Source organism: Solanum pennellii, chromosome 10 (genome assembly GCF_001406875.1).
Source record: "Solanum pennellii chromosome 10, SPENNV200".
Classification (NCBI taxonomy): Eukaryota; Viridiplantae; Streptophyta; class Magnoliopsida; order Solanales; family Solanaceae; genus Solanum; species Solanum pennellii.
In genome coordinates this window covers 77,119,752-77,130,044 of record NC_028646.1, presented here as the reverse complement: position 1 = coordinate 77,130,044, position 10,293 = coordinate 77,119,752, and the positions used below count along the sequence as shown (strand labels likewise).

The window sequence follows — 10,293 nt, the reverse complement described above, 5'->3', positions numbered from 1 at the left end:
GGGGGGGGGGGGGTGGGGGACATTTTTAAGTTTGGACAAATACAATATGGCTAAGTTATGTTACTATAGAATGATAATACTAGAAAAGGACATTAATCTTCTCTGATATTCAGTATGGCTAATCAGATTTAAGCTCTATATTATTAATTAGTATTATAAACTATAAAGATTAACTTGTGATTATTTTACAAGTGATCTAATCATATAAGAAAATTTACAAACTATTTCCTCTCATCGTGTTAGCAGCTTTCTTGTCCTTGTCACTCCATTTAAAGTTAACATTCCAACCAAAAGTGCAAATTTGACATTTTTTGAGACATACAGAAATGTTAGAACTTATTACAAATAAATAATGGCTAGTCATTATCTTTGCATCAATTAACAATGCGACCCAAAAATAAGGAATTTCTCTTAAATCAATTTTAACCTTTTGTTATTTGGATTGTTTAAGAAGCTCTCTATTTTGCCTCCAAGTGGCAGTATTTCCACATCCTTTGCAATTTTCTCTCATTATTTAATTGACCTTAAATAATGCCTAACCTTTTACCAAGTCCAACTATGATAAACCAATGAAATCTTCATAAATATATCTTCCTATTTTATGTTTATGACATCCCCCCTCCCCCCTCAACTTTTTTTTTTTAAAAAACCCATCAGTATAACTTAATAATACCAGTTAAACAATCACTTAAATTATTTATCATCTTTATGATTAGTATTGTATGTCAGCTATAAATTATTTTTGAAGGATTCTGTTTATATTACACTTTTACGCAATTATATTAAACATGTTCTTATCGTTGTTGTTAGTGTTCTCGTGGATGTAAATTGGTCAACCAAAATTAAAAGGAATTTTGGATGGAAAGCCAAAATCTTGAAAAAAAAATCTGTCATAAATATTGATCAAATTTTGGAGAAGTTGTAGTACACAAAATAATGAGGAATGAGTCATCTTTTTAGATAAAATAATAGATCTTCAATTTTCTAAGAACAAAAAAAGGAACAATATTACCTAATACCAAACAAACACAATAAAACAACATAAAATAAGACAACTCAACTTCTGCTGAACTACGCATAACTCAAATTTTTTCTTTTTCCTTTTTTTTTAAAATAACCATCACATATTTCGACTAATTCAAATTTGTACGGCATAAAAGAAGCATTCCCAATCATAGTTTTTATCACATCTCAAAATAGAAGCGGAGCCACAATACAACTTTGACTTCGACCTTGTCATAAACTTAAAATTCTAGCTCTGTCTCCGTCACGAAAACTTCATTTTGTATAAATACATAGCCACAACAACAACAATAAAAACAAAGACATGTAGGCAACTTTCTACAAAACCTTTAACAACTCTCCACTCTAAGCACCTTTAAAACTCCAACTTTCCTCTTCTTTTCACATAACACTTTGTGTCTAATGGAAATCAACTTTCAAACACATCATCATCAAAAAACAGAAATCTCAATGAAAAAAGTAACCAAATCTATCAAGGGAAGAAGAAGAAGCAATAATAGTCATGTTAACAGTAATAGTAACAAGTTTGTTGGTGTAAGGCAAAGATCTTCAGGAAAATGGATAGCTGAGATCAAAGACACAACACATAAAAAAATAAGAATGTGGCTTGGAACATTCGAAACTGCTGAAGATGCTGCTCGTGCTTACGATCAAGCTGCTTGTCTCCTTCGTGGATCAAACACACGAACGAACTTTGTTACTACTCGTGTTTCAGCAGATTCACAACTTGCTTACAGGATCAAAAATCTTATTGATAGTAAGAAAATTGCAAAACAGAACAAACAGGGGAACTCTGTTTTTGGTTCAACATGTAGTGAGAAAATTCAAGAAAGTCATGAACAAGTGCTTAATTCTAGTGATGATAAAACCTTGTATAATAAGCCTACAACTATCACGACTCCTATGACTCAGTCTCAAACAAGTTGTGATCGGCTATATGAACCCTCACTGACAACGTGTCATCATTTAAATTCATCAGAGGCGGACAACAACGACTTTTATAAGCCTGATATGATGAGTTGCTCGAGTTCGTGTAGTTCACAACCTCAAGTGTCATGGGGATTTGAATTTGCTGAAGAATTGTTAGATTTTCCTATTATGGATGAGAGTACAAGTGAAATGGGATGTACAGAATTTGAGAGGATGAAAGTGGAAAGGCAAATATCAGCATCACTTTATGCTGTGAATGGTGTTCAAGAATACATGGAGAATGTTCATGATATTGATGATTTATCTCTTTGGGATCTTCCTCCTTTATGTTCTTTGTTATCTTAAAAAAAAAAAAAATCTCCAATTGTTTATGTTGCCAACCATTTTTGCTTTTGTTTTCTCTCCTTCAGGAATTAGAAGAGAGAGATGAAAGAAAGGTAGTTAAGAAATCTTTTGTTTTACCCCGCCTTGTGAAGGTCACTCGAGTGTCTATGATAGATTGAATCAGTCTCGTAATGAAAATATGTCTTTTTCAATATTAAAGCTAAATATCACTACTCACAACAACTCAATTAATCTGTAAACTACTCGAGTCTTCATCTAGGGCCTTGTTAAGGTCACTCGAGTGTCTATGACAGATCCAATCAGTCTTGTAGTGAAAAGAAGTCATTTTCAACATTAAAGTTATCATGACTCACAACAACACAATTAATCTGGTATATTACTCGAGGCTTTATCCGGACCTTGTGAAGGTTACTCGAGTGTCTATGACAGTAGGGGTAGGCATTCGGTAATTCGGTTCGGTTTTGGGTTTTTTTTTCGATTTTTTCGGTTTTTGGTTCTTGTACATTGTGTACCAAACACCGAACCGAAACAATTTGGTTCGGTTCGGTTTTTATTATTTCGTTTCTATTTTTATTATTTCAGTTCGGTTTTGTTATTTCGGTTTTTTGTAATGGGCCTGCTTAGTTGGGCTTTTAATAATTTACAAATTTTTTTGTTTGATTTTTCAGCTTAATGAGCTAAAAATAGTTACATTAAAAAGTGTCTCATACTTTTTAATTTTTTATTTTAAATTATAATATTTATTATTTAACATTAATAATTAATATAATATAAATATATATTATAATATAATATATTTCGATAAACCGAAATACCGAATAACACAAAATCACATACCGAAAACTGAACCGAAATACCGAAAAATACAAAAACATATACCGAATAACGAACCGAAAAACCGAAACTGAAATACCAAAAAAATTCGATTCGGTACGATGTTTCGATTTTCCAGTGTTTATGCTCAGCCCTATATGACAGATCGGGGCCGTTGTTAATCAACAAAAAAAATAATTTATATCAGAGCCAGGTTTCGATCCTGGGACCTGTGGGTTATGGGCCCACCACGCTTCCGCTGCGCCACTCTGATGTTGTTGTCAGCTTTCTGTTCATCTTTTATTTAACCGTTTTTGTTTTATTCAAAAAAAAGCAAATACTCTGATGTTGTTAAATTGTTTTGATGGAATCTTCTCTTTTACCATAAGATTAGATGTGGATATACCCTTTTGTGATTCATGTTGAAACATATACTTGAGGGTGAGTGCACGACGAATAATTTTAAAGCGGACTCTGCATTCATTATATAGAAAAGATCAGTTACAATACATAATGATTTGAGTAGTAACACACATTAGATGGTTGCGTATATAAGCAATGAGTATATTACACATAAGTTCAAAAATAAGTTTTCAAATATACCTGAGGAGATGAATCTATAGTAAGGCGAAGCTTTCGACTTCTTTTCCCACTGTGGAGCATTTCATATAAAAGAAGTCAGTTGATATTACTCAAATATGCGAATGCAGAATAACACTGATTAAGTCTTTGAACATGAAAAAAAAGAAGTTACATGTATATAACGTCCCTTGGCAACGTTTTTTCGAAGCATCCACCATGTTGAGTTTTTTTTTTATATAAAGAATGGAATATAAAAAGCAGACTTTTGGTGCTTCTTGGAATATATATATTTCTTTCTTGGGTCATTTCTGTAACAGTAAGGGTATATGTGAGTTACTTCTGTAACGAGGAGTGTATCTGTTATAAATCGCAAAGTTGAGAGGTATATGTGAGCTACATTTAACTACTTTCTACTTGGGAAATTTGGACTGCACTAGTGTGCAACTCAACGCGAGGACGAGAGGCCAAGCATTTCCTCAGCATCTGTAAATTTATTAATTAATCAATTATAGATGCTATGCCATTATCAATATGCTAGATTCGTATTCAGAAAATGTACTATTTTTCTTGATGATATGAATATGATTCCCCCCATTTATTTTATCCAATCTCATAGAAAGTTGTCGTTGGACGATGACGTTTTGCACTGTTTGAGAATTTCTACTCACCTATTTGTGTATGGGACTTGGTCTAAAGTACCAAAAGCATAATATTATGCACTGTGGAGAATCATGTTCTTTTCTTTTCATTGCTTTCTCTCCAAAGTGGAACCTAGAATTTGCTTCTTCCGCGTTATATATATTCTAAACTCTTATATATAACTCTCATGTGAAACGCCAAATCATCTAAGTCTCCTGCTCGGGCATCCTCAATTATCATCCTTCAATATGGTAAGTAAGTATATGTCTTATTTGATCTTTTTTTTTTCTTTTGATAATTGTGGTGTTGGGGCTAGCTTGAGTGCACCTCGACTAATGATGCCTGTCACTTCCCTCCAGCAACAGGTACCAGGTAACTCTGTCTATCAAAACTAGAACAGATGGAAAGATTGATAGATTGATTGTATTGATTTATTGATTGCTTTGGATGATTAGTATTAGTGATTTGATTGAACATGAGAGTGAATCATCTTTTGTAGAGTTTCGAGGATCATGGAAAACAGACCATTTCAGTCGGACCATGGGGAGGTGAAAATGGATTGCACTGGGATGATGGAGTTTATTCCACCATAAGGAAACTGGAAATAGCTCACGGAACAGGAGTTGATTCGATTAAGGTTGAGTACGACAAAAATGGAACCTCAGTAATCTCCGAGAAGCATGGTGGTGGTGGAGGTGCTAAAACAGACAAGGTTGGGATCACTTGTATCTTGTACTACATGTTCTTAGCACATTCATTTTGCAAAAAATTTCTCTGTATATATAGTTAGTGTAGTTTGAACCCCTTGGCCCTACTTAGCTCCGCCCCTGATTGATGAGCTTCATAAAGTTGTTTTTAAGACTATTTGATGTTCTTCTGCTTTTCTTGCAGATAATACTTTGCTATCCAGATGAGTTTCTAATTTCTATGCACGGATATTATGGTAGCTTGTACGAAAGGGGGTCAGTTTTTGTTCGATCACTTACATTTGAAAGCAACAAAAGGACGTATGGACCATATGGTGTCGAGCAAGGAACATATTTCACTCTACCAATCTCTAGGGGAAAAATTGTTGGCTTTCATGGAAAATGTGGCTGGTATCTTGATGCTATTGGAGTATACATAGAGCCTATTCACAAGTCTTTACCGACTCATTCTGTAGTTCAATCTCAGCAACTCCATTCTATCGGTCATTCCCATCAAAGCATTGTCCAAGGGACGGAAACTTATGAATACTCAATGATACAAGGAAGTTTAGGTAAAAATTTTGATCTCATTGTTGCAGTTAGACACAAGGAGGATCACAACAAAATATTACCTCCAAGCGTACTTTCAAGACAAAGTTCTAGTTCTGATCACGATACTAGCACTATCGAACCAACTAAAAAGGTAAGGGAACATGTATTAGTTAATTATTATTCATCAAATGGTTTTTTCTAAATACTATGTGTTTCAGGTGGCACCTGTAACCCCTGCCCCTATCGAAAGAGTCCCATCGAAAACTGTCAAGGGTGTTGTGACATATTGTCCATGGGGTGGAAGTGGAGGGAATGTCTTTGATGATGGTATCTATGATGGTGTTAGGCAAGTTTACTTGTCACGTAACGTGGGGATCGTTTCAATAAGAGCTTGCTACGACAAAAATGGACAAGCAATATGGGGAAGTAAAAATGGTGGTACTGGAGGTTTCAAAACCGAAAAGGTATTATAAGTCCTATTATGATCTACTAGAATCAAATTTAGGCTTATTTGTTCTTAGCTCTTTCTAATACACATCTATCCTTGTTCCATTTTCAGATAATATTTGATTATCCATCAGAAATTTTGACTCACATTACAGGCTACTATGGACCAACCATGATTATGGGACCGAATATTATACATTCGTTAACTTTTCATACCACGAAACGTAAACATGGACCTTATGGAGAAGAACAAGGACAACAATTCTCAACAAAACTGATTGACGGGATGATTATTGGTTTTCATGGGAGGAAAGGGATGTTTCTTGATGCACTCGGTGTTCACGTGTTGGAAGGAATAGTTGCCCCGTGCTTACCTCCAGCTCCAGCCCCCAACGCGGTTAAACCAAACGCAGCATCTGTCCCATCCTTACCTTCCTCATCTCCTCTCAAATCTAACAAACAAGTTGCACCAATTGTCCCATCTTTAGCTCCGCCGAAACCAGCCAAACCAAAAGCATCATCTGTCACTGAGGCTGATGATAGTACACAATGGTCATTTAAACTTGGAAGAAAAGGACTAACTGATGAGGTATTGAGTTATATGCTCTGATATTTGCTAACGTTCGTGGCTAAAGATACAACGTGCTAAAAGTACCTTTAGAATCTTGTTGTCTTGAACATATCGTGTCATTTCTTCAAGAGCATGTCATGAAGTAGAGAATTGAAATGTTGAAATTAAAAACTTCCTAACTTCAGAAATGTATCATTTTTTTTTGGAACAGACGAAAAAGGGAAAGAGAACTATAATATGGAACGGAGTGAGTAACAACACGTCTAGCCCACATAGAAAAGGGGGAAAATGAAAAAAAAACTAATACTAATGTGATCATTTTTTCATGTTTTTTGTTTAATTTCAGGGAGTTCAAAAGATTGTGAAAGATCCAGCACCATATGGACCTGGTCCATGGGGTGGAGAAGGTGGAAAACCATGGGATGATGGAGTTTTCACTGGGATCAAACAGATAATACTAACACAAACATCAGAGGCCATTTCTTGTATCGAAATCGAGTATGAACGAAATGGACAGTCTGTTTGGTCAGTAAAACATGGTGCAAAGGTTGGTAAATTCACAAATAAGGTACACAAACACTAACTTCTCAGTGTTTAACCAGAGTTAACTGTCAAAAACACACCTAATACATTCAAGTTCTTTGAGTTTCCATACCTTGAACATCAAGCACGTGAGTTTCATACCTGAACTATCGCTAACTAGATATCAAAATATACCTCAACTATCAGTTGTTCACTTTTCCTACCTGGAATATCTTCATCGTTCAAGTAGGAAAAGTGAACTGTGTTTTTTCATAAAATGTTGGTGATAGTTCAGGTATGAAACTCAAAAATTCAGGATATTTAAGTGTTTTTAACCATTTCATTCTTTTAACTGTGAATGACAATAACAAAGTGTAGCAATTTTTTTGCAGGTAAAATTAGAGTTTCCTCATGAAGTTTTAACATGTATTACTGGATTTTATGGTCCTATAAGTAAGGATATGGGATTGAAAGTGATAAAATCATTAACTTTTCACACAACTAGAAGGAAATTTGGGCCTTTTGGAGAGGAATTAGGAACATATTTCACATCATCAACAACAGAAGGAAAAGTTGTGGGATTTCATGGTAGGTGTGGAATCTATGTGGATGCAATTGGAGTGCATATGCAACATTGGTTAGGCAATCAAAGAACTTCCAAGAATCCTCTTATGAAAATGTTCCACTAAAGTTTGATACTTATTTCATGTTCTTGAATAAAGAAAAGTCAAAACTAAAAGTCGTTTCAGTCTCTTTAAAAATGTGATCGAATGTGTATCAGATCCTTCAAAACTATGTATTTTTGAAGGATCAGACACATATATGACGATACTTTAAAGAGTATGACCAACTTAGATGGAAATGTCCTATGAAACGTCTTATTAATTTAACACTTGAGTTGTATGTTTGTGAGTGAATAAATGAAGTATTTTTGTAATAATATTTGGATTTTGATAGAAAGGTTTTCACNGGGGGGGGGGGGGGGGGGGGGGGGAAGTAATTTAGTAGTTTGCAAATTCACCTTGCACCCAAAGGCACAAACAAGATTTTTTTATTATAATTATAAATTTACTCGATAAATTAATTTTTTTTTATTTAAATAATAAGTGAACGTAAGAGATTACTTTCTATATATCATAAATGAATTGGTAACTATCTATGTCAATGACAAACGTCCATGCTTTAAATGATGTTTCTTTCTTTTCCTTTTGGTCCACGTTTATTAGTTGCCTACCCTTAACTACCTATTCATTTCCCATTTTCATAATTTTTGTTTTATAAGTACTAAAATGTTAAAATATACGTCAATTTTATTTCCCTTTGGAACTCTTTGATGGCTTTTTGTATGGTGACAAAAGAAGATTTCTAGCTACTTCATTTTGAATTTAATGGCATTAAATGTGGATACTTTCTTTTTTTGCCCTTCCATTTCCATTGGAACTAAAAGTATCTTTCAATTTGTTTTGATTTAATATATTTGTGTTCTATGCGATATTTATATTATTATATAATAGCAAAAATAGTAGATTTATGATTTTCGTTTAGGATTCGAAAAATAAAAATGTAAATTATAAACAAGTCTTTAGAAATTGAATCTTTTATTCTTTTGGGGTTAAAGCAACATTTTAACATGTTTTTTTAAATTCTTTTAAAAAAATTTGAAAACAGAACTGAGAAATTATCAAAAAAGAAAAAAATAAAATGTTATTATGGAGAATTGAATTGGTAATGTGANATATATATATATCGTGTAATTTTTTTGTCGAGTGGATTCAGGTGAATCCCCTGAACCCAACGTAGGTCTGCCCCTGATAGCAAAAGCGCTAAAAAAAATTATACTGTAAAAGCATCAAGTTTTATTTTTCAAATCCTCGTTATTTTTCAATCAAACTCCCTATAGTGATGTCGCAGGAGGTGAAATGATAAAACACTTTTTTATTTCGAATTAGATATCCTAAATTTGTTTCGAAATATGAAATTATTCTTATAAAGAACGTTTGATCTTAGAACAAAAATTTTTAATATAAATTTGATTTAATCAAATCTAAGAAAAAAAGTAATAAACTCCCTATGGAAGTGGTGATAGTGAGGGAAGATGTCTTGATCAATGCTCATTTAAAGGGAACTCCAACAAGCAATCTATACTTTTTCTTAATTTCATCATTAAAAGAAAAAGAGAGTAAAATTTTAAAATCTCTTAAAGTTTGCTATTTGAAAAAAAAAATACAAAAAAATTTCTATAAGTGAATTCTTTTTTTTTTTGGCTGAGACTTCTTTTTTTTTACTCAATAAGTATACATCAGAATGGATCAAATGGAAGGAATTTGAGAAGTACTTTTCTTTTATCCAAAGTGACAATAAACTATTCAAAGTTTTCAAATAAATATACTAAATAAATATTCAATTAATAATCCAAAGAAATATCCAGTAGACAAACAAAAGAGGATTCCTTCTACATGGGTCCTTCTGGACCATCACTGTATTTGTCACACGTCTGGCTTATAAGCTTCCACCTATATATGGTTTCACTATTTCGATAACGCTCTAATAAAAGTAATTTTTAATTGCATTAAATATTGATATAAATAAAGAATGTTAAAATTTTTCTATTAATATTGATTAAGTGTCATTAGAATCAGTGTCGCTAATAACTTTAGAATGTATACAAAGAGTGTTAATTGTCGCTAAAAATATATATTTAACGACAATTAGGATTTAACTATCAGTAATGATTATTTTTGTTATAGTAAGTATGATCGAATGAATAAAATTCTTTTATTCTTAATAAAATCTCTTGAAATTTTGATAAGTACTGATTGATTTCACTTATATGAGCTTGGTCATATTGTTGGTCTCAAATATAAATAAAGAAGAAAAATTATAATAAAATAACAATCAATATAAAACTTATCCGTTCATAACTAATCCCCATAAATTTATATAATGAGATGAACTATACAATGAAGATGTGAAAATTTATATTGGAAATCTCAAACTTATTTAAAACAATAACATTATTATTATTAAATTTTATAAAACGTGAATCTGAATTAATCACATATACTACATGATAAAGACAAGGGGGAAAAAATCTCACTCCTCAAAGACAATTCCCAAATTGTGTGTCTTATTGCATACAATTCCACTTTATGAAAGTCACCCCCCACCCCCACCCCCACCCCT

The 10,293-nt window shown here is 32.9% G+C and overlaps 2 protein-coding genes and 1 non-coding gene across 4 annotated transcripts; 2 read left to right on the top strand and 1 right to left on the bottom strand.

The window, feature by feature from the left end:
* Positions 1-1,159: 1,159 nt before the first annotated feature.
* On the top strand, positions 1,160-2,479 carry LOC107002167 (ethylene-responsive transcription factor ERN1-like). Its single transcript, XM_015200081.2, has one exon. The coding sequence runs from the start codon at positions 1,426-1,428 to the stop codon at positions 2,296-2,298; it is 873 nt and encodes a 290-aa protein (XP_015055567.1). The 5' UTR covers positions 1,160-1,425; the 3' UTR covers positions 2,299-2,479.
* An 834-nt stretch (positions 2,480-3,313) lies between these two features.
* On the bottom strand, positions 3,314-3,385 carry TRNAM-CAU. Its single transcript has one exon. It is a non-coding gene; the product is annotated as a tRNA-Met (tRNA).
* A 1,088-nt stretch (positions 3,386-4,473) lies between these two features.
* Positions 4,474-8,050, top strand: LOC107002166 (jacalin-related lectin 3). 2 transcript variants are annotated; one of them, XM_027912495.1, is made up of 8 exons: positions 4,474-4,583; positions 4,832-5,044; positions 5,224-5,721; positions 5,789-6,034; positions 6,130-6,606; positions 6,800-6,835; positions 6,935-7,156; positions 7,503-8,050. In XM_027912495.1, the coding sequence occupies exons 1-8, from the start codon at positions 4,581-4,583 to the stop codon at positions 7,797-7,799; spliced, it is 1,992 nt and encodes a 663-aa protein (XP_027768296.1). In that variant the 5' UTR covers positions 4,474-4,580; the 3' UTR covers positions 7,800-8,050. The 2 variants fall into 2 exon arrangements, with proteins under 2 accessions (XP_027768296.1, XP_015055566.1); XM_015200080.2 differs by lacking the exon at positions 6,800-6,835 and having other exon boundaries at positions 4,475-4,583.
* Positions 8,051-10,293: the final 2,243 nt, after the last annotated feature.